Below are 27,500 nucleotides of genomic sequence, written 5' to 3'. Positions count from 1 at the left end.
AGTGTGAGCACACAACTCACTTACAGGAAAAGAAATTCAATTCAAAATGCGACATAAACAGGCAACTGTGCATGATATCATCTGCTTACAGAATGTTAAATGAGTTCTCTTACTACAAAGTACCTTTAATCATTCTGAATCCAAGACTCGTGTCTTTGTAACTGCAAGTTTTCCACTAAAAATATTTCTGAAATGAAATTTTAAACTAAACTTAAATCTTCAGAAAGGTCAGCTCTCAATTATTATTTAAACTTCACCACCAAAAAAAAAAAAAGTTTTTAGAGCTATCAATAAATCTCAAACAATAAATTTCTTCAATCTCTGAATGTTCTAACAAAAAAAGCTGTTAAAATGTATAGTTATTTTAGGCTTTACAAGATATTTGTGTAACTCTTTATTATTATTATTATTATTATTATTATTATTATTATTATGGTCTATTTTCTCAATACTTCTTTATTTTTATCTACTGATCCCCTGGCGCTTTCAGATGTTCTTGTATGGTATAAACAAGTTATTCACCTGTTGTATACAATAAATAACTTTATAAATAACTTTCAATAAAATTCTTATAAAAATAAATAAATAAATAAATAAATAAATAAATAAAATAAAAAGGCCAATTGGATGGAAACTGAAAAGGATCCTATACCTGTGATCAGTGACCACGTGACGTCGGATAATAATAATAATAATAATAATAATAATAATAATAATAATAATAATAATGTAAGAGAATTATGAACAGTGATACTGTACAGACGGGGAGTTTGAGGTGAGGCGGAACAGCGCCACTCCGCGTTAGTGGCCAGAAATATATTACACCCGTAGCGGTTTAGAGGAGGTTCTAGAGACCCGGGTTCGATTCCCGGCTCATACACAGGGGAATCTTACAAAACCGTTATTTTATAAGATATATATACAGATATATATAATATATTATAATAATATACAGGCTTTATTAGAGCAGCAGGGAAATATATCGAATCAAGTCAGAGTCAAAGTCAGAAGTTTGCTTTATTGGTGTGATGAATATTAACTTGTATTGCTGAAGCTTGGATACAGACTTTGGGAGCAAATTAGGAAATTACTACAGAAATAAAAGCACATACATTCAACAATGCAGTCAAAAAGAAACACTAGCAATGAGACTTATAGAGCTCTGAGGAAAAACAAACAAACAAACACACAAACAAACACATACATACATACATACATACATACACCAGGTTCTACAGGTAAATAAAATAAGATCAGTGTCTGGTGGAGATGTGAATATTCCAGATGCCTACAAATCACTTATTTCTCTTTATCTCTCCTTTCTTTTCTTTTTTCTTTCTTTTCCTCCTTTTTTCTCTCATTTTTCCTCTTTCTTTTCCTCTTTTTCCCTTCTTCCCCCCTCTCAAACAGACTATTGTTCCCCAGCTTCAGTACCTTCACAGTAACACAAGGAAAGTAAGAAGTTTATTTTATTTCTCCTGTGTGTTCTGTTCTGCATTAGAATTGTATAAACTCATGCAGAGTGAAATGATGTACATTTTTCATCCTTTCTCATAATAAATAAAATAATACATACAAAGTATAACAGTGTATGTGTGTACATATATGTACAAAGACCAGGTTAGGGGGAAAGAGTGAGGAACAGCGCCACACAGTGTTAGTGGTCAATAAAATACTGCATCCGCGCTGAGTTTACAGAAGCATTGGTGGTTCAGTGGTAGAATTCTCGCCTGCCACGCGGGAGGCCCGGGTTCGATTCCCGGCCAATGCATCATCGCTTTTCTCTTTTTTTTTCCCCCCTCTATTCTCATAACGCGTTGTAGTTAGCGTAGCTGTAGATCAGCCATGTGCAGAACACACACCAGTGATCCTGAGCTAACTCCCTCACCCGCTTCCCCATTCACTCTCTATGGCAGCGCTAAACCACTACGGATGTAATATATTTTTGGCCACTAACGCTCCGTGGCGCTGTTCCGCCATCATCATGTTCGCTTCACGGAGCCACTCTACTCTTCTCCATCATCTTTTCTTCTTCTTCTTCTTTTTATATTTATTAATATTATACACGAAATTTTTTTTATCGGTTTCATTTCTCCATACTGATGACTTCGGGGTTCTTCGTGCTGAACGTGATCATTATGTAGTACATGGGGAATCAGTCGACAACTTAGCAACCACCTAGCGACATGCTAGCAACCAACTTGGTTAGCATAGCAACCACCTAGCAACACCCTAGCAACCGCCTAGCCACACCTTACCAATGACCTGGAATATCATAGCAACCACCTAGCCACCAACTGGACTATCATAGCAACCACCTTGCAACCGAATAAGTTAGCATAGCAACCACCTAGCAACATGCTAGCAACCACTTATCAACACCCTAGCAACCGCCTAGCAACAGCTTACCAATGACCTGGAATGTCATAGCATCCACCAAGGGAACAACAAGGTTAGCATAGCAGCCACCTTGCAACCAACTGGGTTAGCATAGCAACTACCTACAACACCATAGCAACCAAGTGGAATATCATAGCAACACAGGGTCCGACACAGACGGCTGAAACGGCCTCCAGTGCACTACAGCTTAACATTTTACTCAGGCATTGTTAAACAAGTACGTTTTAACCACAAGCAGCAAGAGCAGATGCACCGCCTTCCGCCATCTTTGATTCTGACAGCTCTTCCACGCAGCCCCATTGCCTTATGGGATAGCGCAGTGTCCACTGGGTCCATACTGTAGAATCGCTTCTGTCTTGACCTTTGACCTTGCTCCTGTTCCTCGTTTCCTGGGTTTTGCCTAGCCCAGTTTGTCCCGTTTGTCGCACGTTTTTCACACTGATCTTGCCTAGTGTTTTGGATTATTTGCTCATTAAAGCTGTTCGTCCTGCAGAAATCTAGCTAATCAACCACTAACCTTTTCCATTCCAATTACATCCACAAGCGGAAGTAAGAAAGCAGCAAAAAATTGACTATATCCATTTCATTAGCATTCATTTATTGATTTCTGTTGTTTTGGCTCCATTTCTCCTCTTCTGTTTTTCACTTTTTGAGTTTTTCCACCACAGATACGTAAGAACGATTCACGATCGCCGCTGCTTCGTGATCTTCGTGATCCAGAGAATCTTTTTCTAGAGTTTTCTTTTTTCATATGGAATGTTATTTCCGGTTTTGTGTTCAGAGTGCGAGGTCACCAGTCTTTTTCTTTTCTGTAATCACAACATATCAAAACTACAGCTTAAGGTAGATCATAAACAATTTCCATGAACAAAAGCTTTATTTTTATCCAGATTTTTTTAAACGAGTATGAAAGAGTGTAAGAGTCATTTTGAAATGACAAAAAAAAGTGCTGTACAGATCAAGTGTAGCATCAGGAAGTGCAGCGCACATCAGGCAGCGCACATAAGTTTCTGGAAAATGAAGAAAACACAGACTCCTGCTTGGGATATCGGGACGGACTCCTCAACCCCGAGTTCAGGGAGTGACGTCAAATCAAAATGGCCGCTCAGAGCCTCAGCAGTAAACACAGCAGCACTTCATACCTTTAAATGAGTTACACTGAGTTGAATACACATATCAGCTTTAGATCCATCAACATACAGACATGTTCAGTCGTTACATCCGTAACACTGACTCTACACAAGTCAGAATGTAGAATGAGGTTGTTTTTTGACGTCCGTTTGTTGGAGCAATAAGGTGGGGAAAAACACAGACGCCTCCATGTTTGTCTTTTGTTAGCAACAAATCTAGCAGGGCCGGATTAATCGTAAAGGGCAAGTGGGCGAATGCACTGTGACAAACAGATCATTATCACTGGTCTGTTCAAACCCCATGTCAACACTGAGGTGATGTTTCAAACACACACACACACACACACACACACACAGAGAACGCAAATTAAAAACTCAGCCAATGCACCAAAGAAGAAGAAGGAGACACAGTAGTAGTTAAGTGGAAGTGCAAAACAAAAGTTAAAGAAAGAGCAGAAATGGAAGAGCGGAAATGCAGTAAATTTGAAATTAAAGAGAGCAGCAGTAGTGTAAGTGTACTGATATAGTGATGAGTGAGAGAATAAAAAGCTCGTCTCTGTCTTCAGATTAAGAAATCGGGGTAAGAGAGAGTGTAGTTCTCTGTGTGACAATAAAGTCTTTCTTTAAAAAATATCTTAAAGTAAAGACAGATGAAAGAATGATATGAATATGATTTTATCAACAAAACACCTGCAGAGTGATTCAACAGCAAGAAATACACAATGTGATGCATTAAAGAAATAAAATAATGCTTCATCTGTCAGCGTGACTCTTGAGCTCAGGTGATAAAATAGCTGAAGCTGCTTTATTTAAAAAAAAAAGTGGCAGTGGTTCAGCTTGAAGATGAAAAGTAGAATTAAATTCACTCTTTGTAGTAAAGCTACTAAAATAAATGATTGGCATGTACGCTGTGGAGTTTTTTTTTTTGCGTTATCTGATTAGTGGAGTGAATATAAACACAGCTATCAGATTACTGAGAATCTCCTCTGACTACCACCAAATAATAATGATAATAATAATAATAATAATAATAATAATAATTATAGAAACTGAATTTGATATAACGCCTTTAAAAAGGCCTCTCAAGACGCTTTACATAGGAAAAGAAAATAGAACCAGGAGTACACAGCATAAAACAAAGTATATAAGCATGCATTAAAAACAGTTAATCATAAAATACAATTCAGTAATAATAATAACAATAATAGCAATAATAATTCAATAAAAAAAATTCATCAAGTAAAAGCTATCCTAAAGAAATAAGTTTTGAGAGAAGACACTAAAAGAGAAGACACTTAAATACACTAAAAGCCTGGGCTTCTCCGAGATCAGATTTATATCAACAGAAATCAACAGAATCAATTTATATCAACAGAATAAATAATAAACAACAACAACAACAACAACAACAAAAATCCTCCAGCACGAGTTAATCACGAGTTTAAACGTCACGGCTTTGATTTCTGTATCTGATTATTTAAAAAAATGCAAAACAAATCCAATCGAATCATCCAATCGTCAGTGTGTGTGTGTGTGTGTGTGTGTGTGTGTGTGTGTGTGTGCATGGCTTAACAGCTCGTTGTGAATGAGAGCTGTGTGTGCTGTGTGTGTGTGTGTGTGAGAGAGACAGGGAGTGAGAGAGGGTCTGTGATTATACATGCGCATGTCAAATTAGGGCTTTATAGAACAATAGACTTTAAACAGCATCTCTGAGTCTTTTACTAATCACACATAACAAAGAGCATGAAGTGTGTGTGTGTGTCTGAGTGTGTCTGAGTGTGTGTGTGTGTGTGTGTGTCTGAGTGTGTGTGTGTGTGTGTGTGTGTATGTATCAGTTATTGTTCATGCAGTGATTTCAGTCTTTATCACACTAGCAGGTGAGAAGAGCTGCAGTTGATCCTCGTTGATGTTTGTGGAGGTGAAAATGAGCTTCAGGGCGTCGTCACGTCACACACACTTCATTACTCGGGAGATGTTTTTATTAACTGTGTATCAGGACCACACACACACACACACACACACACACACATTTAGGCCCAAAGCTCTTCAGGCTTTTCAATTACAAATAGTCAAATACCCAAAGTGCAGATTTCTGCTTTAATTAGGTAACTCTCAGATAAAGGCAGTGTTTTATTACACTTATTAAAATGAAACAGCTTTTAGACAACAAGGATTGAGGGAATGATGTGAATTACGTCTATATGACGATATAATATTGGTTCCCGTGATAAACGATGTCACAGTACGCTTTTCTGAGGATTTTTATTACTCTAATTTGTATCAGTAGTAAGTCAGGACGTTTTGTTCATATTAAAAGTCTTAATATTACTTAATTTTTCACAATTTTCTTTAAAACGCTAAGCTACCCTTTCACTAGCTGTGTGTTAGCTAACCTAAATATCGTGAAGCGTATCGTGTGTCGTAAAAAAATGTCTTTGAGGTTCGCGATATGATATTTTTTGACGTATCGCCCGGTCCTTACGTACGTATTAAACATGATTTACTTTACTGTATTCATCTCTGCTGGACATTGTTCTGTATTTTCACTCAGGAAAGGATTTTAGGTGATGTTGTATATTACACGGAGCTTCTGATTTATCTGGATAAATGAAGAAATCTTTCTGTTTTGATGTAAAGTTGACTGAAATGTTCAGCATGGTCAGTGTTTACTTTAGCGTAGAAGTTTATAATCAGTGCATTTATGTGTAAACATATTTATACGTGTAAATATATAAACATTTTTCTCCCACCTCAATGGACATATTACATGATACTGACTTTAATTATTATTTTTACTGCATATCTTTGTTTGTTTGTGCATAAATTATTTGTATATAAACTATATAACATATACACAACTCCCAAATATACATTTTAATTCTTGTATTCTACTGAAAAATTAAAAAACAACAACAACAACAAAAATAAGTAACTAATAATAATAATAATAAGGCAAAAGTAAAGGCGTTTATTGTTGTATTTAAACTGATCATGTGACGTGGTCATGAGGGGGCGTGGCTTGTTGTCTTAGCAACCCCAGCCCTGTGTGGAACAGAACAGCATCGCTTTTTTTGTGTTGTTGTGTGACTTTGACGTTGAATTTTATTTATTTTTTTTAAATACAGATAAAGTTAGCTATTTAGCTTTGCTTAGGATGTTGTGATAAATTAATGACAAAGAAAAAAACAAAGGCTAAAAGCTGAGAAACACAGGAGAGTTTGGCGGTTATGGAAATGAGTGGGCGGGGTTATGTGTGGAGAAAAGGAAAGTGGGCGTGGTTATGGTGAGTAAGGCTACACAAAGGCGCAGCTGTGGCGCGAAAGTGGCGCGCGGGCGCGGTTTGCTCAGTCTCGCGCTGCGTATTTGCAGTAGTTGTTTAATTAACAGACGCTAATTAAACGCTTTTCTTCTTCTTCTTCTTCCTCCTGGTTTCTGATTAACTCTGGATTTCTGAAACGCAGACCCCGGCGTGTGGAGTGTTCCTGCTTCTTGGCGCTGGAGATTTTTTTTTTCCTTCCTTTGTTCCGGAAGTTCAATTGTTCTCTTTCTTTGTCCTTCAGCCCCGGTTTCTTCTGCTGCTCTTCAGTCCGGACCTGAACAGATGAGACGGTAAATCTGAGCAGCACTTGACTCTTTCCCTGCAGTGCATTAGCTGTGCAGTGTTGGACATGAGCTCAGGAGGATGTGTAGACTTTACTAACTTTAACTCTGGACTGCACTGCTGGCTGGCTGGCTTTCTTTCTTTTCTTTTTCTTCACAAAACTGAGAAATGCACAAAAAATCTTTTTGTTTTTTTTTGCTGGAAAAGTCGTGAGCATGTACACTGTAGTGCAGAAACCTAAAAAAAAAAACATTTTATTAAACGCTACTGTAATGTAACAGTAACAGCAATAGTAATGTTACTACAGGCACGTGCTGTTACTGTGTGTGTGTGTGTGTGTGTGTGTGTGTGCAGTGATTTGCCTGCTGTAAAACTCCTGCAAAAGTAAATCTAATCTAGCTTTCTAACCTCTCAGTGTCAGTCGTTATCGAGAGGAAGTGTGATCTAGAGCAGGATTAAAGCAGCAATACGCGACTTTTGCCCGAGTTTCATTGTGTTGCATTGTGAGCTCGCGCTCACACCAGACTCCTCTGCAGTGCATTAGAGCTCTGAAGGTGGACGATACATCGATGTTTATCGCGATAGAAATGTATCACAGGAGGGCCTCAGTGACTCAGATCAGCCCGTATTTCATTCATAACAATCACAGGAAGTGAGTCAGCCATCAAACATGGACTCTGTCACATCTAATTAACACTAACGCATCTAATTAACGCCAAATCAGCTGTTCGTGTTTTTTTTTTTTAAACTCTTTCCTCTTGTTTTGTCTTTAATGGTTTTGTGAACATTGCTTTTAAGACATTACTATAGGTCTCTCTGTAACGTAAAGATATTTATGATATTTTGTTAATCCAACTGATCATTAGAGAAATAACAACAATTATTTGTTTTAAGATGTTGTTTATTTTTGTTCCTGAGCTCTTCCAGTCAGAGAAACACACACACACACACACACACACTACAGTGTGATTGATGATATATCATCAGTATCGTGATAAATTCTGTCGTACAGTGATATTGCTTTCATTATATATTTTTATTATTTAAAAAAATTTTCAGATTGATTGGATTTGATGTTTTAACATTTCGTACTTAATCTTTTTACACTATAAAATGTTTGGAACGTCTTTTCTCCTTTTCTGTGTTAAATATTTAAAAGAAAAATCTAAATAAAATGAGTGATAATCTAAATATCGTGGTTCACGTCGTGTATCGTAGAAATTAATTCGAGTATCGTGATATGATATTTTGGTCACATCGCACCACCATTAATTAACAGCAGTTGTTTTTGTTAAAGTTATAGTTAGATTTGAGATTGTTTATTGCTGCTTTAAGTTACTGAACATTAGATTAAAAAACATTTACTTGTTCTTTAAAGAATAATAAGTGGATAGTTGTGATGGTGCTGATCTTCACCACTGCAATGTTAAATAATAAAATAAAATATCGTCGCTGATCCCTAGACGTCTCTGTATCTGACTCTGACGAGCATCTAGTCAGTGATTGTTGGAATGTTGACGCATGTGATTGTGTTGTTGTGCTGCAGGTTGTGACTCCGGCTGTGTGTGTGTGTGTGTGTGGGGATTAGACATGGAGTGTGATCACCACCAGCACTACTTCTACGACGAGATGGACGGAAGGATCGAAGACTTCTTCACGTCCACGGCGCCCAGCGAGGACATCTGGAAGAAGTTTGAGCTTCTCCCCACGCCGCCCGTGTCTCCCTCCAGGACTTTCCACGCGGGACGTGCGTTATTCCCGCTGTCGGCGTCGGAGCGGAGCATGTGGGCGTCGGACGATTACGGCGTGCTTCCTCTGAAGAAGCTCGACCCGCTGGACGTGTTCGGGAACCTGAGCTCCGTGGTGATTAAGGACTGCATGTGGAGCGGCGGGTTTAACGCCACCAGAGCGACCCCTCGCTCAGAAACGCATCAGAGCGAACTCGCGCACGTGAACGCACCACGGATCCAGAGCGCAGTGAGACAGACCGACGTACAGGTCACGAGGTGTGTGAACCCCGCAGCCGTCCTCAACCTGCCCGTGTCCCAGTCCAAAAAAACCCCGGCGTCCTCAGGATCCGAGTCGCGCTCGGACTCGTCCGGTAAGAGCTCAGCACGTGCACGGTGACCACAATGCAGGGATGTTGTCGAGGAAGTCGTATGTGACTTCCTGTTTAACACGGCTTGGTCGTTTTCCTGTTCTGAGACGCATCGTTAGTTCAGGAGTGAGAACAGGAAGTGACCTATGATGTTTAATAAGTGAACGAGGATCTTCATGTCGTATTTAATCTCGTAGTTGCGATGGATATAAAGTTTACACGCCCCGGTTAAAATGGCAGGTTTTTGTGAGGTAAAAAAAACTGAAAGCAAGATAAATCATATCAACTAATCAACTATGCACTAAGCCGGATCTGTACGCGACTACAGACGAGCAAACCTGGACTTAATTTTCCTTTCTGTGCAGTTTTTTCCTGGACTCCATCCAGTACATACATTTTTTTGTTTTCAAAATATTTATTGGAGTGCAAAATCTATTTTATGGAAAAAAATCAGCTGCTGGAACTTTTTCTGCCTGTAAAGACATTTTGTACGCAATCGTTTGTTTATCGGAACCAATTACATGCATCTTTAAGCTCTTCGGTTTGACCTTTATGGTCTTTTGAATCTGTTGAATTGAAAGTTTTGTTCAGTTTGATGGTTTGAAAACTCTCTCCATCTTGCTCCCTCGTGAAAAACAGGCAGCTACTGGAATATTCTGTCTTGTGTAATTAAGAAAAATGGAATTTCACACACACCTTAACGCTGATTTAAAAGCTTATCAAGTTGCTGTGTACATTGGCTAAAATTTCTGCTACGTTTGTGGTCTTTGAAGTGTTATAGATGCTTTATAAGACTTTGTATAAGCGTCTAATTATGCGCTCTGCCGTTTCTCCCTCAGATGATGATGATGAGATCGATGTTGTGACGGTGGAGAACCGTTTGAAGAAGCGCACTCGCACGCCCATCACCATCGCCGTGAGCGCCGACCCGCACGGCCCGCGCAAGAAGCACTTCCACATCTCTCTGCACCGGCAGCAGCACAACTACGCCGCTCCGTCTCCGGAATCCGACGACGAGCACCACCACCACCACCATCACCCTGACGACGATGACAATGATGAAGAAGAGCCGCTCGGTAAGCGAGTTCGGATTGACCCTTCGCTCTTATCTGCTCCGTCGTCTTCCTCCTCGTCCTCTCCGGCCAGCTCAGACTCCGAGGACTCCACCGAGCAGCGCAGGAACTTCCTGGAGAGGAAGAGGAGGGACGACCTGCGATCTCGCTTCCAGATGCTCCGGAACGAAATTCCAGGTCTGTCAGAGTCTGCTAAAACCTCCAAGGTGGCCATCCTGACCCACGCCACGGAGTACCTGCTGCAGCTCCGGGCGCGAGAGAGACGGCAAGCGCAGGAGAGGAAGAAACTCCGAGCCAGACGACAGCTGCTGCTGCGCAAAATCAGCGCCCTGAAAAAGCCATGAACTCAATCCGACAGATATTTATTCTGAATCTAAAGGGTTAATCTAAAGGTGGTGCGTTTTTCTTTTTTTTCCTTTTTTTTCCTTTTTTTTTTTTTTTAAAGCACAGAGAGCTAAAGCTAACTAACACACACTTTATGCAAAGAAGTCGAGTCAAATTCAGAACTGACAAAAAAAAAGGAAAAGACCAGACTGGAAAATAGCTGAGATCAGCTTAAAGATCCGGAAACTCTCGCAATACGCTTTACACAAACTGACGGAGGAATAAAACCGACAAACTCCTGCAAGAACCAAAAATCTGAGAACTCTAACCTCGTCTAATTGGGTCTTATCTCCTTAAAATAATCCCTGAACTTCACCTGAGGTTGAGTTGAGTCAGAAATAAGATGTGTAGAATCCTGAGATGCTGTGCTTTCTCACTCTGAGCTGAAAGTGTATCGTGCTGTGATGTGATGGTGAGGATCGTCGTGTCGTCTGTGTTTACTCAGGACCGCAGCGGGGAGAGAAAAGAAAACAAAACACTGTTGAACTTGTGTGTGTGCTGATGTCTGAGTCCTCAGCTCCTCTGATCGGCCGTTCTGTACCTGAAGAATCAAATGTAGGAATTGTGAGATTGCTTAAAGTTCGGCCCATGCCTAGTCATGTTTGCAAGGGTGGGTGTGTGTGTGTGTGTGTGTGTGAGTGTGAGAGATGATTAAACTGGACCGGTAATCATGTGTTCGTATCTTTACACCAGGTGAACTTTGCACATTAGGAGCAGGAAGTATTTGTGTTTTTCTTCTTCATAAGAATGAAATGTTACATTATTTCCTCGTGTGTGTGAGTGTGTGTGTGAGTGTGTGTGTGAGTGTGTGTGTGAGTGTGTGTGTGAGTGTGTGTGTGAGTGTGTGTGTGAGTGTGTGTGTGAGTGTGTGTGTGAGTGTGTGTGTGAGTGTGTGTGTGAGTGTGAGTAGGGGGAAAGAGTGATGAACTACACAAGCTCTGCTCTCTGGTGATGCAGCGGTGTGTTTTAATGATGCACATCTTTCCATGTTGTCCTCAGTTACCTCAGTGTGTGTGTGTGTGTGTGTGTGTGTGTGTGTGTGTGTGTGTGTGTGTGTGTGTGTGTGTGTGTACACATGCTGTTGTGATTGCTGTAGCATTTGCACATGCTCAATAGAGGTTTTTTTGTTTTGTTTTGTTTTGGACACAACTCGAATCTGCACAATGGTGTTGTAAATACTTCGTCATTTGTGTGTTTTTCACATTCAGATTCTATTTTGCTAAAAAAAAATTAAAATAAAATAAAAACAAATGCAGATTTAAAAAATGCATGAACTTTTGGTTCTGGTTATTTGTGTGTGTGTGTGTGTGTGTGTGTGTGTGTGTGTAACCGGTCATGCAGGTCAGGGAAGTTAAACTGTCTGTTAACTTGTGGTAATTTTTCTTCCTCATACAACTTCCAACACACACACACACACACACACACACACACACACACACACACAATGTGAGAACACACTGGCTTGAAATAAAGAATGGAAATTATAAAAAAAAAAAAAAAAAAAACTGTTTTCTCTCTCTCTCATACACACACACACACACACACACTCTTTTTGTTTAACTGGTTTGGCTGCGATGAGGACCTCTCAAACGTGTGTGTGTGTGTGTGTGTGTGTGTGTGTGTGTGTACTCTCATATCCCCTCTATAAGCAGTACATTGCGTGGATGTCAGAGGAAGCAGCGACTCGTCCACACTTTCCCCTCTACAGTTTTCATCATGGTGTGTGTTCTCGGATTCTGACACTCGCACCACTGTCTCTGTGCTTTAAATTCATTTTCTAAATTTGATAAATTTATTTCTGTCTGTAGATTCATCACACTTCTTCTTCTTCATCTTCTCCTTTTCTGTGCTGAGTGCAGCTGTCTGTTGCAGAAAATTAAAGCACCGTGGATTTTAGGACTTTTGTATAAACCTTGGATGTGTTTTTGAATTACGTAAAGCGAGGTTATTGGGCGAAGCGTCCCGTTAGCACGCGTGCAATCGATCAGCAGCTCAGTTCCTGAAGTTTGCTTCTTCAGTTCTTCAGAAGTCGTTTTCTTCTTCAGTGAGGACGCTGAGCTGATGGATTATCCAAAACAAAAACAAAAAACTATATTATGATGTAACTGAACTTATGCTGGGACGTGTTGTGACGTGAGCACGTGTCAGCCAATAGGAGACGGTCAGAGGCGGGGCTTCAGTCTTTCTGTTTTGATGTTGAGGAGCTTCACGGTTGTCGCTCGCCCCCGGAGCTGGACGATGAAACGCTGAACGTGTGTAAGGAACTCGTGGTGAGACTCAGGAGTGTGTGTACAACATGACAACACATCACTTTATTTTAACACTATATGGTTTTTTTTAATCAGAGTACAACACACACTTCCTGTTGTTGAAAGGGATTCTTATTAGGGATGTTGTGTATAATTATAATAATTCAGGAAGTTCATGATCATAAGAATCAACTAAACTGTTTTTCTTGAGCATTCACGTCCTGTTAGCCTTCTTACGGGGTGCCAATACTTTTGCTCTACATTTTTTTTGAAGGAAAACTAGCATTTTCTCAGTATGAACACTTTCAGTCCCGGGTTAAACACGGTTAAGTCTTCCTTCCTGAGCTCTACAGCACTTCTGCTCTGTTATGTCCTGTCTCCTGACTTATTCATTTATTCATTTATTTGTTTGTTTTATGAATTTATTTATTTAGTTAGCTATTTAGCTAGTCGCTTTGTGTGAATGGAGGAAAAGGCGTTAACGGATTTCACAGCTGGTTGCCTGGGAAACGCCGCATCATTCGAATCCTCCCACTCTGCGTTCTGATTGGTCGGAATGGCTGTAACTCAAAGAGAGGCTGTGTGTGATTGGTGGATTTTCGGACAGGGCTTTGTCTGCAGCTGACTGAGCACTTAATGAAGCGTTATAATGACTGTTATTAATCAAAACACACACACACACACACACACACACACACACACACACTGAACACAATATCTGATGTTCAGGTCAACATTTTAAAATAAGTAGGATAGCGTGGATGTGTTATGATTATGATGATCTTTACAGTTGTCTATCCATATTGACGTGTAAATAAACAGCAACAAAAAGCTGTTTCTGCATTCTGCTTTCTTAATTCTAAAAAAAAAAATCCTTTATTGTCACATCAGTCACTTTTCTGGGGTTTGGAAAAATATATGGAATATTTTCCTCATTTATGGATATATACACATCATGTTCATCCTCTTCCTATACACACACACACACACACACACACACACACACACATATATATATATATATATATATATATATATATATATATATATATATATAGGAAGAGGATGAACATGAACATGATTTTATACATATATATATATATATATATATATATATATATATATATATATATATATATATATATATATACGATTCAGAAAACTGTGATGTAACAAAATTTTCAGTGGAACACACACACACATATATACATACATATATATATATATATATATATATATATATATATATATATATATATATATATATATATATATATATATATGTATGTATATATGTGTGTGTGTTCCACTGAAAATTTTGTTACATCACAGTTTTCTGAATCGTAAACATTACAATTTCATTTCATTTAATTGCACACACAGGGCTAACGGTTCTGAACAGGAAAGGCTGAGTTGTTGCTGGTATTTTATATAGATATAATTTTTTATAATTATTTAAATTTAAAGTGCACTGGGTTTATTAAAATTGTTCGTGCTGCACATGTTTGCTGCCCTCTAGTGGCTGGGAGTGAAATATGATTCATACAGCAGGCGTTTGCTTTGCAGTGTTTCATTCTCACTGTTCTTGGGTTCTGTTCTGTTCTAGAACCCGATCTAGAGCCAGTGCACGAGCTCACGTGATTAATGAGATGATTAATCACAGGATTAAGATAAGATAAGATAAATTAATACCATTACGATAGAATAATGTGAATTTTATTTTATTGATAAATCATAGTTATATACTATTCAAATACTAGGACGTATGCACTTCTTTTGTACTATTTTATTAACATTAACATTAACATTAACATTAACATTAACATTAATGTTAATTAATTGATGACACTAAAGTAATAATGTTAAATTATTTACATTAAATCCCCGATGAGCTCTGAGCGCCGGGTTCGGGAACGGGACCGTGTGTTCGTTCATTCGTCTGTCTACACGTCCATCACGGCGAGGACCAATAAGCACGTCAGCGCTTCCTGAGACGCCATTGGTGGATTCGTATTACATCCCGCCTCCTGGGCGCCACGCGGTGAATTTAATTGGTCGACGCAGTGGCGTTTAAATTTGAAAATGTTTGACCTCCTGCCTCAAAACACACACAGACCCACAGGGAGCGAGAGAGAGAGAAGGGCGCGCGAGCTCGCCATCGTGACACGTTTTTTGTTTTTTGGAACCGAAAGAAAAGCGAAAATAAAACATATTTCTGATCTAAACTGAGGTAAGTTTACTAACACAACATTACCTAACATTATATCGCATTATTAACACAAGTGTTGCTTTTTTTTTGTTGTAGTAGTAGTTTGAATTTGTGTCGGTTATAGTTATAACGGTCACTTTAGCTACAGGCGTCGTGTGTAATTAATTAGCATATCAATAAACATCAAAATAAACACATTAGCGAGAATCTTTGTAGAAATGATTCTCATCTAAATCCGTGTTAATTTATTTCACACGCTGACATGTTTGCTGTGATGTTATTCTTTTTAAAAAATAAACTAATCTCATAGTTAGCTTGTAAATAATCTGACAGTTTAACGTTTTTTTTTTTTTTTTGCTAGCTAGCTAACTAACTCTTGTTAATCTGAATAATAATTTGGTTTAAAGGCTGTTTAACAAGCTCTTCGTGTTTATTTTGGCATTTTGCTATAATTAAGAGCTGTTTGACTAGCAGAAGAGCTAGCATCCATTACAAGTTACCCTGACTAGCATGTGTGGAGGAAGGAATAAGAGACTTTTCCTCAAAATATAAAAGTGTTTCTCTTTGTGAAAGTAAACTAACTCTCTTATTTCTGTGTGTTTCAGTTTAAGATTGTGTGTTATTGCTAGCTCCATGTGTTATTTTGGGTTTTCATCCTACAGAAAGTGGAAAAAGTGGCACATGGACCAGTTTTAACGGAAAATATGCATCTTTAATTAAAATAATCTGAAGATTAGACACCAGGGTGGCATCAATAGTGGTTTATCTTTTTTTATAATGATTTATAACTGTAACTAAAGTCTACAATGAGAAGTCATTAGCCCTGTGCCTAGTTTTAATCAAATTAAACTTCTTGGTGATGTACATGAGGTTTAGTTAATTAGGCGAGAGATTTATTACACACAGTGAAGTGTTTATCGAGGTGTATTTATATACACACACACAGTACAAACCAATAAACTCTATACACACGACAAGCCAGTGAGCTTGTCCTGAGACTTTATTATAAAATCCTGGACCTTTTCCTGAAGCTCAGGGAGTATTTTTTTGTTTATATATTTTAAATAGAGAGCGTAGAAAAATGGATATAAAGGTTAATTATCCGTCCTCGCTCCTGTTTCCTTCACAAACTCACACTTTATATCTCTGTGTCTTTTGCCTTTGAGAGATTCTGTGTAAATAAAAACGATTGTGTAGGATAGAAAAGGAAGATTTCATTAAACCATTCAAGATTTTCGACAAATCCTTGTAATTTCTTTTTGATGTGAGACTCTGATGCTCTTTTTTACAGTCTCATTGCTGTGATTTTCAGCTGTAAACTGGAGTATAGACGGAGTCACGCTTTCTCCTTCATCCTCCCACACATCAGCTGACTGCAGTGATGTGATTCTGTGTCTAATCCGTTCACTCCCTCCCTCTTCTTTTAATAACGACGATTCGCAGCGTCTGAGTCATAACACCGATTTTCCCCCATGATCCAGAGGCGAATGATGACAGCGCAGGAGGAACAATAAGCACAGAGCGTGACGTGTACAGGGACAGTGTCACTGTGTGTCATTGTACAAACACGTGACGAATAATTTCACAATTCTCTCTCCGGTCATTTCTGTGATGCGTGACGTATAGGATTCCTCACAAACTACCCACAATGCAGCAGTGTTACACTGAAAAAATGAGCTTTTTTTTTTTTTTTTTCAGTTTAAGTACAAATGGTTAACGTGTCAGCTTCAGCTGCGTCCAGTCAGTCTGTAATCATTTACATTTTTTTAGATTTTTTACATTAAAATACAGATACTCGTGGTATTTCAGAGAAGTGTATCGTGACATAATTTATCCCGACACTGATATTATGAGCTTATGATGTCCAGCGCTGATTCCAAACGTCACTGATGTATCATCACGTTGTTTTCACTCTCTTCTCCACACGTCTCGTGACTTTGCTGTTTATTTACAGCGTGAAAGCGTGTTTCTTATCAGCAGACCCACATGCTCAGTGGTGGAGCACGTGGCGTACAGACCGGGCGTGGCTCTACACTGAAATGTTCCCTCTCTCTCTCTCTCTCTCTCCCTCCTCAGTATGAGCTCAGAGGTGGTGAACGATGAGAATCAGGGCGCTCTGCCCGCACGCAAGCGCGTCCTGTCCGAGTCTGCCGCCGATATTTTCGCTCTGGATCAGCCCACCGGCAGGCCGTCCATCCTGAGGCAGTCTCAGGCCGAGAACGTTAATAAAAACATCCCTAAAGGAGTGAAGGTATGACTGCTCGTAGGGTTTCTTAAAAAAAAAAAAAAATTGTTTAAATTGCTTTTTTATTTTCATTTTTTAAAATTATTTTTAATTCCTATGATTATAGGACTATAGGGCTGGACGATATGACGAATTATGATCAATATTGTAATAAATTATGCCACAAAACACTTTTCTGAGAGATTGTGATATCTTTTCTTTCTTTCTTTTTTTTTTTTTTTTTAATTGTTTGTTTTTAACATTTACAGACAGACTGGAAGCAGCTGATTTGACATTTTACTTTAATTTGTACTCCTCCTTAAAAAAAAAAAAAAAATCAAATTATTGTTAGACCTTAAATAAAATATCATAACATCAAACTTTTTTTTTTTTTTTTTTTTTTTTTTTAAATGCAGCACCACCGGATGGTGATCAGACTCGTATATCATGAATATTCATGATATTTTTGTCATATCGCCTTCTCCTGATTGGTTATATGTTACTTGCACATGCATATTTTACTCGTTATTTTATTTGTTTTGTCATACTGTAGTCCGTCTTGTTTTAATCATTTAGTAAATGAAATGGTGCGTTGATGTATTTTTTATTTTTTTTTTTATTATTATTATAAATAATGACAGTTTATTCAGGAAGTTTGTCTTTGATCGTTCCTCCAGGTGTGTTTCCAGACTCCGCTCAGAGACCCGGTGACGAGGAAGATCATGTCCCCGAGTTGCGTGGGCAAAATGGCCGCCCTCGATGACTGCACTAACGCTCTGGAGTCTCTCACGCTGAAGTGAGTGCTGAACGTTTCGTATTACTGCGTATGGTATTAGTTCAGGGTTAAATATACCCGCGAGGCTCATGATAATGTCCCGGTGTTGCAGGTCGCCCATTCCGGTCGACGTTCCCGCTAAAACGGCCACTTCCCTTCCTGACGATGACATGCCCATTCAGAGCCGAGGAGGCTACGCCATCGACTTCGACAACCTGGACTCCATCAATCCCTTCCAGAGCTGCAGTAAAATGATCCTCTCTCCACCCAAACCTGCCGCTCTGCTGTCGGACTCCCTGTCCCTGACGGAGCCGGCTCCGCCCGCCCCATCGCCCGCTCCCGAAGAGGCGGAAAAGCTTCCGGAAAAGGCCGACATGGCTCTGGATGAGACTCTCCCTTTTATCCCGTCTGTAGAGAATTCCCTGGCGGACTTATCCGCGGACGGCGCCTCCACAGACAGCACGGTGATCATCGAGCCGAGGAAAACTGCGCCCGCGGATCATGGCGCCGACGATACGGTGAACGTCGAAGTTCCCGAGCCAGCTCCTGTAGTTCACGAAGACGTCACGGATTTGCTTTTACTCCCTAAAGGATCCTACAGCATTGATTTTGATAACCTTGACTCGGTGAATCCTTTCAGTGCCGGTGGCTCAAAAATCCAGAACTCTCCCCCCGTCTCCAGGAAATCGCCCGTCCGCAATCCAGCGCCGCCTCAAGCCGAGGAGACGAGCTCAGGCGTGAAGACACCTAGCGAACGAGAAGAAGATAACCTCTGCACCACGGAGAAGCCCAGCCTTACAGAGGCGAACGCCGACACCGCTCTCGCCTCAGCAGCGCCACCTACAGAGGCTCCCGTGGTGCTGGAGTTCAACTTTGACGACGGCGCCGAAGTAAAACGCAAACCTCCTCCCAAACGCCTCGGCTTAAAAAAGCCTCCGCTTTCCAAAACGAAACCCGACGCCACAAAACCAGCGTCTGCGTCCGCTCCGGCCGAGAAGAAAAGTCCGGAAATCAAACCCGAGTCATGCGACACGGCGGCGGAGATTCCTCCAGCGAGAGGCGCTTACGCTGTTGACTTTGATCAATTCGATGATCCAAACTTTAATCCGTTCGGTCCGAAGGCAAAAATGGGGAGTTCTCCTCCTCGCGGCGCTCCGGTGGCGAGCGAGGTCTCTACGAGTCCAGCGCAGAACCAGGAGAACCCGGAAAACGCTGTGGAGAACCACACACACAGGTCAGTGAGGAGAGAACTGTTTACATTTAATATTGTGGAGCATCTGTGAAACCTGTTCCTGTTTTCACTTGGGCTAGAGCAGCTGTAAACATACCGTACATGTATTATATAAACTTTTCTCTCTCTTAAAGTTAATAATACCAAAAAAAAACAGCTTGTCATGTTACCAAGACCTCGCAAAGTGTAAACTCCTCTGTCCTGAAGTTATGTCGGGAAACTTGAGCTGTAACTGATTCTTTGTGTTTTGATCAGTTCTCCTTCCTCTGAACCCGAAAAGCCTGCAGAAGCTGAACCATCTTTCACTAAGGTGAGTGTGAAGCGTCGTGAAACATCGTGTACGTCAGGTGTGCGATGTGTTAGTTCTCCAGTCTTAGAGAAATGATCACTGAAGTTCAGGTGGGTTTGCTGAAAGTGTTTAAATCTCTAAAGGCCTAAAGAGGAGATGATGATTATGTTCTAGGACCTGGGAACTCTCGGGTAGTCACGAGAGCAGAACTTCGAGATCTTCAACTTAAATAGTTTTTATGCCCTCACCTGACCTTAATATTTTGTCGTATATTTTTAATTTAAAACTTGAGGAACGTCTCTCGTGTCCACTTTTGCAGGAAGCAGAAGAACCCGAGCCCTTACTGTTTGCCGAAACCCACCAGCCCCCCGCTCCGGTTATTCCACAGCCACAAAAGACAGAAGAGTCGGCTTTCCCCTGCGCTCCGATCCACAGCGCGGAGTTTGACGCGGCTGCAGCCGATGACGAGTTTGTTCCCGGCTCCATGTGTAAGTGTGCGCTGCAGGGGTGTGTGTCATGAGTGTTTCATCAAGTGTGCAGTAAACTGTGAGGTGTGTGTGTGTTTGTGTGTGTGTGTATATGTGTATATATATATATGTATATATATATATATATATATATATATATATATATATATATATATATATATATATATATTTTTTTTTTTATTTTTTTATCTTTTGTGCAGTCATGCCGAGTGACCTGGATGGACAGATCGATTATCTGGAGCAGTTTGGATCCAGCACTGTGAGTGTGCAATTTTTTTTTTTTTTTTTTTTTTTTTTTTTTTTTTTTTTTACAATATGCCTTTTATTTAAAAATAAATAAATCATTGATCAGAGTCACTCTTATTCGTGTGTGTGTGTGTGTAGTTTAAGGAATCGGCTCTGCGTAAGCAGTCCCTCTATCTGAAGTTCGACCCTCTGCTGAAGGAAAGCCCGAAGAAAGCCACAGTGGACAGCTCGAGCTTCGGGTTCAGTCTGCCTCGTCCCTCTTTGGCCATCCGGTCAGTCGCACTTCACCTCGAACCGTGAGGTTTTAACTGATGTGTGTGTGTGTGAGAGTGAGAATAAAGGCTGTGTGTGTGTGTTGCAGGATGATGGAGGCTGCGAGGTCAGAGGTCAAGCAGAAATCTCAGCAGGAAAGCACAAAGCTGCTGGAGGACTTTCCTCCACCGGTGAGACACACACACACACACACACACACACACACACACACACACACACACACACGAGAGAGAGAGACGCCTGTGTGAGCGTTAAAACCTTCTCACTAGTTCCCGTGTTCATATATAGATTACGTTCCACAGTAACCTCGGGTTATAGAGCATGCAGATCTTCATGATCCTCAGTCTCTCTGTGATGTACGTCTCGGAGGAACACGAAATACGGATCCTCAGGGTGCTTTCACGTGCACGGCGCTTAGTGTGTTCTCGCGCACGGGTCTGAGAGCGTCCGAGTGCGGTGGTGGTGTTGATCCGCTTACAGGCGAGCTGTAGTGAGGAAGCGACGTGAATCGACTCGCCTGCAGGAAGGGAATCGAACATGCTGTGGGTTTTGGGTTGCAGGTTTTTTACTTGTTTGTGTAGATGTGAGTCCATTAAACTGTAGCGCTGCAGAAATGCCGTGTGTTCTGGAGATTTGTACTGACAAAAAAAAAACACACAATTATATGAATAACTTGTATGTGTATAAAAATGTATATGTATATACGCGAGTACGGAATTCACACTAGGTTTACGCTATCAGAAAATTCAAGTGTTTAAACTTGAAGTCAGAAAATGGATTTTCAAAATGAGAAAACAAATACCTGCTGGGGAAAAGGAAAGGAAAGGTCAGAAAAGATCCGCTGAAACCGTGTGTGTGTGTGTGTGTGTGTGTGTGTGTGTGTGTGTGTGTGTGTGTGTGTGTGTGTGTGTGTGTGTGTGTGTGTGTGTAGGCGGAGCGTCCGGTGGTTCAGGACCCCGCCGTGCTGGACCTGCTGGTGCCGACGCTGAAGCAGACGCAGAGGAGCGAGGACGTCATCGTGGACATGCTGAAGTACACGCAGAAAGACCTGGATGCCGCTCTGGAAAAGACCCGGAAACAGGTACGAAGACAAACATGCGGCTGGTTAAACTTACCGCTTTAAATGTTTCTCTCGTCATCGCGCTTCTGCCGTGCGCCGGAAAGACGTCGCCGTCAGTCTGCGTCACTTATCCATAAAGGTCGCGGGTACTCTAGTGCAGTGGGAACACGGAACAGGAACTCGATCAGGAACTATAGAGGAGTTCTTCAAACTGAATACGCAACAGGATCAGAGATTTTTGTCATTAATTTTCAACTAATACTTTTTTTTTTCCTCCTCACCATCGTAACTGACTCACTGCCCTTGACCTTTTGCGTCTCCTTACCTGTTTAATTAAACTTCATTAAATACATACGCAAAAAAATCTCGTCTCTACCTCGGCTAATGATTCACCTGTGACTCAGAATCACCTGAGTGAGTTTTATTCCAACACATCCGTACTATTATTTTGTGGCTTGCCGTTGTTATTATTATTATTATTATTATTATTATTATTATTATTTGTATCTTTACTTGTTTGGGAAACGTTTGTATTGTGTCCATAGATGGCAGTTGATATATAAAATAAAGTGCCTGAGTTATTTTTTTTTAAGAGCAGTGTGTGTTCTTGCAGGCAGAGGAGAAGGAGGTGGACCTGAAGGCCCAGATTGAGAAGATGACTCTGGATAATCAGCACATGGTGTAAGCTCACGCTCAGAGTGAACACGTGTTCAGTGTTTATTTACCGTGTCGGTGTTTAACCTCGCGCTCTTATTCTCACCAGGCTGATCGTGTCGGAGTTCGAGGCCGTTATTGCTCAGATCACAGGTGTGTCGCAGTGCTGTGTCCACTATCTCTGTGTTTATTAAAAAAAAAAAACTGCTTGACTGAACGTGTGTGTGTGTGTGTGTGTGTGTGTGTGTGTGTGTGTGTGTTAACGTGCAGCCGAGCACAAGCAGAAGGACGAGCTGGCGCAGGCCGAGCTCAGCAGAGTGCTTCAGGAGAAGCAGCAGCTGGCTAAAGAGCTGAGCGACATGGAGCGCTCCTTCTCCGACGTCGTCAAGCGCCTGGACCGACGCAAGGAAGTCATCGATGGCTTCAAGAAGGTGCCAAGCTCAATTTCTAGCACTTTCAGACGTCGAGACTCGCATCTGTTTCAGTTTCAAATACTAATTCTTGCGCCAAGATACAGGATGTGTTCAGTAATGTTGGATATTCGGTATCATAAGTGACCCAACATAGAATTTTAATATAAAAATGAATGAAAAATGAACTTTTGTGGACTGAAATTTAAAAAAAAAAAAAGTTTTTACTGTAAAACTATTTAGAATGAATAGTGAAGTTTTAGTCACACAGTCTCGCTTATAATAAATGTTTCCTCTGGGAGTTTAAATGCCGTTACTCATCACTACACTGTGCTTCTGTACAAGTCTTATTCAACCTCGTGTGTGTGTGTGTGTGTGTGTGTGTGTGTGTGTGTGTGTGTGTGTGTGTGTAGAACGAGGAGACGCTGAAGCAGTGCGCTCAGAGCTACTTGGCCAGACTGCAGAAGGAGGAACAGCGTTATCAGATGCTCAAAACTCACGCCGAGGAGAAAATCGACCAGTAAGAGCTCAGATACCCGTCTACTGACCGAAAATGTCTCGGAAGGAGCGCCAACGATCTCTGCTCTGTCCTTCCATGCTTTATTTATTTATTTATTTATTTAATTCTCTGTACTAATTTAATGAGAGGTTGTGTATCATGCGATAAGATGAAACCACGCTTTTAATTCTCTCTTCAGTATTTCTGTAAATGGGAGCTCGGGGAACTGATCTGTCTGAGGAATCGTTCTAAACCTCACCTGGTTCTCTCTCCAGTGTTTTTTAATATTTTTTAATAGTCACCTGGTGGTGTAACTGTAAAGGTTTACATCCCCATGAGAAAGTAGCCTTGGTGTTAATGTCGTTAAGTGCTTCGTGTAGGAAAACGGCTCTAGATGCTTTTCCGTCTACGTGATCTGCAAACTCAGGGAATATTATTCTAAATAATATTCAGCGTTTATTCCAGGGAAGTCCGTTAACTGCACGTTCTCCTTTACCCGCACCTCAAACACCTCAGACTGCGTGCCGCGATTAGAGCGCGTCTCAGCGGAGAAATAACTTCAAGTACAGAAGCTTTAACACAACCGTAGTTTCTATGGTTACGTCCCAAACCTCAGACTACTGCAGTGTAGAAGTGTATAAATCCTCCACGATGGCGTGGGCACTGTAGGTGGAGTAGTGTCGATTACATGAAACTTCTTAATGTGTCGTAACAGAAATTAATTCGTGTGTGTGTCTGCAGGGCGAATAAGCAGATAGCGGAGGTGCGCTCTAAGCTGGGAGCGGAGGTTTCTGCTCTTCAGGTGCAGCTCAGGAGAGAGCAGCTCAAAGTGCAGTCGCTGGAGAAGAACCTGGAGCAGAAGGTACAGAAGAACTCGTCTTTGCTGTAGCCTTGGAGACAGAAGTTTGTTTTAGTTTGAGATGATGTCATGACCCTCGGGTTAGAGGTTCCAGTGTGTTTAAAGCACAAAAATCATCCTTAGAGTCATTTATGATTTATTAATATCTCACTGTGACCTGAGAGATTAACTCGGCTACGTCTTTGCATCGTGTGTGATTTTTATTTCCTCTGTGTGTGTGTGTGTGTGTGTGTGTGTGTTCTCAGACGAAGGAGGTGGAGGACGTCACCAAGCTGTGTGATGAGCTGATCGCGAAAGTACAGCAGCACTGAGCTGCTGCTTTATTCATGTCTGTCTCTGTCTCTGTGTGTGTGTGTGTGTGTGTGTGTGTTTCTTATTGTTGTTCATCTTGTACTGATTGAATAGAAAAAAGACTTTTACTGTGTAACACTGACTTCTTTCAGTGAAAGGTTTAAATAAAGAGCTTCTTCTGCATTAAACAACAAGCAGCTGCCTGATTGTACAAGTTATTTACATGAACTGCACCCGCTGTCTGGGTTTGAGGTCGACACTGAACCTCTCTGGAGCTAATAAAGATGTGTGAAGAACTTCTCTGCAAAATCTTAGGAGTCTTAGGAGGATTTGTTATTTCTTCTTTGGCTTTAGTTGTACAAATAGTAATAGTAACATTTAACAAAATATTCAGCAGTTACTAGTTAAAGATGGAGGTGAGTGAGTGAGTGAGTGAGTGAGTGAGTGAGTGAGTGAGTGAGTGAGTGAGTGAGTGAGTGAGTGAGTGAGTGAGTGAGTGAGTGAGTGAGTGAGTGAGTGAGTGAGTGAGTGAGTGAGTGAGTGAGTGAGTGAGTGAGTGAGTGAGTGAGTGAGTGAGTGAGTGAGTGAGTGAGTTGGAGCTCTGCAGTGTAAAGCCTGAGGGTGATGCTCCTGGGAGTGATTAGAGCTCACACTGGGACAACAGATATGGGAATAAACATCAAAACTACATCACGACATCTTGGATTCTGCTCAAAAACTGGAGAGGAGAAAACAAACAAGACACTTTATACAACACGACTGGAGATTTAGCTTTAAATTAAAAGTGTATCTATAAAAGTGTGTAAATGAGGGAGAAGGGAAACGATACACAACCATCATAATAAAATTCTGCCCTTATTTTCTCCTTTAGGCTGTAAAAAATGTTGATCTTGTCTCTTTTTGGGGCTTAAATATGTAAAATGTAGTATGACTGAGATGCACCCAGAATATAGGGAGGAAGCTGAATGATTGATTTATTGAATTATTTAATAAGCTTTGCATGGACAAGCACCTTTTTTCTTACGTTACTGAATCCCTGATTCTGTGCAGACTAACAAACACTCTACGCCTAGATTTTGGAGTGATTTTCATTTGAGTCAAGTTTTACGAAACTTTTAAAACTCCTTTTTACAAGCTGCCTTTCACCTAGCTTACACTGGGTGATGTGTTTTATTTTATGGCTGTGTGTTTATTCATGTTTATGTTCATATCACTTTATTGTTTTTGTATATACTGTCAAGCATTATGTGACTACTGTCTAGAATAGTGCTATATATATATAAATAATTTAACTTCCTTACTTTAATTAGGTAATAAACTGAAACCTGAAATTCCTTCACATTTAATGAACCTGAGTGTTTAAAGTATTAGACAGATCTGTAAGATTAAACCAACATGATGGAATTAACGCAGCATGCAATTGTGTGTCTGTAGCGAATAAACCAAACTTTTTACAGATAATAGAAGCAGTTTTACTGTAAATTTGTGTAAAGTTTTTTGTTTTTACTCCACAGCAGTAGATTAGAGCTATTCATTTACTGAAGGTTATAAAGAAATAATGATGTAAAAAGAGTTTTTACTGTTTGCAGCTGGGTTTCAGTGACTGTAAGAGTCACATTAATATGCACAATAAAGTGTTTTTATATAATAAAGCTTCTGTAATGTGTAAAATCTGAATGATAATAAAAGTAATTAATAAAATCTAAAAAATTAATAGATAATGAAAAGTAATTAATATCCTCAGAATACTTCAGTCACCTCACAGTGTCCTTACTCCTGTAGCACTAAAAATAGCATGTTACCTTTAAACATCAGCTTTGTTTAATTACTCTGGAATTTTAATTACTCGTAACTTATTGACTAATTACATAGCACTGCATTTTTCGTATGAATATTTATTTCATGAATTTGTTTATTTCAGTTGTTTAAGTTAGTTTATTTGGTACGCAGTGGTTTGTGGTGTTGCAGTTCCTCTCCAGTCCTGCAGGCGGCGCCGCTTCACCTCTGCGCCATTAAAACCTCCTCCAGCAGGAGCCGAGTGAAAAATAAAATCCCGTCGCGCCAATTTCGAAGTGTTTTGGTTCCGGATGGAGTTCTTTTCATTTCTTTAGCTTTTTATTTTTAATTTGTGTTATTATTCTACAATGAATCCCAAAGGAAAAGGTAGTTAACAACTAATCCATGCACTTACTCTCTCTGTTTGTTTACTCTCACCAGATTTAAAAGGTTATTCATTGGACTTTAACCTGCTTAAGCTAAGCTAACTGTTAGCATGCTAGCCGAGTCAGAAATGCCAAACAGTAAACACAAGAATCAAATCATTTTGAATAAATTTTAGTTTTGTTTGTATCAGATCATTAAGTTATGTTCTCAAGTCGAATCAAAAGTACAAAAAATGATTATATTTTATTTTGAGAGCCATATGAGTCACAAAAATCATAAATAGTTTTATTAAAGATATTAATAATTACATATTTAAACACTAATAAAGTTTAAAACTACATGAAATAATTGTAAAGATGTTAATGTGAAAAACAAAATACTCTGAATAACAGATAAATGTAAACTTTTCCTTTATTTTATAATATTATTTATTTTTAATAATAAACTCTTATTATTTTTTATGTTTGTGTCAATGATGAATATTCACTAAATGTTTATTTTAATGATATTTCATTAATAATAGTTTATGTTTTCATGGTATTACAGTTTTGCAAAGACTAAAAGACAGAAATCAGAACGTAAACTTGAGAAACGAAGGAAATAAAATGTTAAGTCTGATCCAGTGTTCCATGTTGGTCTGATGATGATAATAATAATAATAATAATAATAATAATAATAATAATAATAATAATCCCAGGCACGAGTCACGTTTAACGTTCCTGTGTGTTATTAATCTGCGCTCTTCTCACTGTCTGTTTTATTCTCTTCAGGCTCCGGAGACACGACTTTACCTCTCCAGTCCAGCAGGTAACTTCACCGTCCTGCTCCAGAGCTTCCACCTCGACACCTGGACCCGGACGCCAGCGACGCAGCCGCTAGGAAGCCTTTAACCT

At 40.0% G+C, this 27,500-nt stretch overlaps 3 protein-coding genes and 1 non-coding gene across 5 annotated transcripts in view; all 4 read left to right on the top strand.

Moving 5' to 3' along the window:
• Positions 1-1,700: 1,700 nt before the first annotated feature.
• Positions 1,701-1,771, top strand: trnag-gcc (transfer RNA glycine (anticodon GCC)). The gene has a single exon. It is a non-coding gene; the product is annotated as a tRNA-Gly (tRNA).
• A 5,032-nt stretch (positions 1,772-6,803) lies between these two features.
• mycla (MYCL proto-oncogene, bHLH transcription factor a) lies at positions 6,804-11,954 on the top strand. Of its 2 annotated transcripts, none has more exons than XM_034301508.2 (3): positions 6,804-7,139; positions 8,720-9,232; positions 10,069-11,954. In XM_034301508.2, the coding sequence occupies exons 2-3, from the start codon at positions 8,722-8,724 to the stop codon at positions 10,644-10,646; spliced, it is 1,089 nt and encodes a 362-aa protein (XP_034157399.1). In that variant the 5' UTR covers positions 6,804-7,139; positions 8,720-8,721; the 3' UTR covers positions 10,647-11,954. The 2 variants fall into 2 exon arrangements, with proteins under 2 accessions (XP_034157399.1, XP_034157397.1); XM_034301506.2 differs by having other exon boundaries at positions 6,806-7,139; positions 8,678-9,232.
• A 3,077-nt stretch (positions 11,955-15,031) lies between these two features.
• On the top strand, positions 15,032-24,637 carry tacc3 (transforming, acidic coiled-coil containing protein 3). The gene is made up of 16 exons (XM_034302763.2): positions 15,032-15,165; positions 17,221-17,395; positions 18,046-18,164; positions 18,256-19,377; positions 19,630-19,684; positions 19,983-20,151; positions 20,352-20,410; positions 20,536-20,669; positions 20,759-20,840; positions 21,602-21,751; positions 22,344-22,411; positions 22,494-22,537; positions 22,655-22,815; positions 23,208-23,314; positions 24,035-24,155; positions 24,398-24,637. Exons 2-16 carry the CDS (start codon positions 17,222-17,224, stop codon positions 24,461-24,463), a joined length of 2,631 nt encoding a protein of 876 aa, XP_034158654.2. The 5' UTR covers positions 15,032-15,165; position 17,221; the 3' UTR covers positions 24,464-24,637.
• A 1,827-nt stretch (positions 24,638-26,464) lies between these two features.
• kif15 (kinesin family member 15) overlaps positions 26,465-27,500 on the top strand; it is a 22,997-nt gene continuing 21,961 nt past the window's right edge. The window contains exons 1-2 of the mRNA XM_034302761.2: positions 26,465-26,606; positions 27,378-27,414. Of these exons, the coding sequence (XP_034158652.1) occupies positions 26,588-26,606; positions 27,378-27,414 (56 nt within the window). The 5' untranslated portion in view covers positions 26,465-26,587. The remainder of the gene's footprint in view (positions 26,607-27,377; positions 27,415-27,500) is intronic.

Source organism: Pangasianodon hypophthalmus, chromosome 3 (genome assembly GCF_027358585.1).
Source record: "Pangasianodon hypophthalmus isolate fPanHyp1 chromosome 3, fPanHyp1.pri, whole genome shotgun sequence".
Lineage (NCBI taxonomy): Eukaryota > Metazoa > Chordata > Actinopteri > Siluriformes > Pangasiidae > Pangasianodon > Pangasianodon hypophthalmus.
This window is presented reverse-complemented; position numbering and strand designations above follow the sequence as displayed.

Excerpts from the sequence above, each read along its gene's own strand:
- mycla (XM_034301508.2), top strand. The coding sequence starts at position 8,722 with ATGGAGTGTGATCACCACCAGCACTACTTCTACGACGAGATGGACGGA. Across the intron at positions 9,233-10,068 it reads GTCGCGCTCGGACTCGTCCG|ATGATGATGATGAGATCGAT; the intron begins GTAAGAGCTCAG and ends TTTCTCCCTCAG.
- tacc3 (XM_034302763.2), top strand. The coding sequence starts at position 17,222 with ATGAGCTCAGAGGTGGTGAACGATGAGAATCAGGGCGCTCTGCCCGCA. Across the intron at positions 17,396-18,045 it reads ACATCCCTAAAGGAGTGAAG|GTGTGTTTCCAGACTCCGCT; the intron begins GTATGACTGCTC and ends TCGTTCCTCCAG. Across the intron at positions 22,816-23,207 it reads TCATCGATGGCTTCAAGAAG|AACGAGGAGACGCTGAAGCA; the intron begins GTGCCAAGCTCA and ends GTGTGTGTGTAG.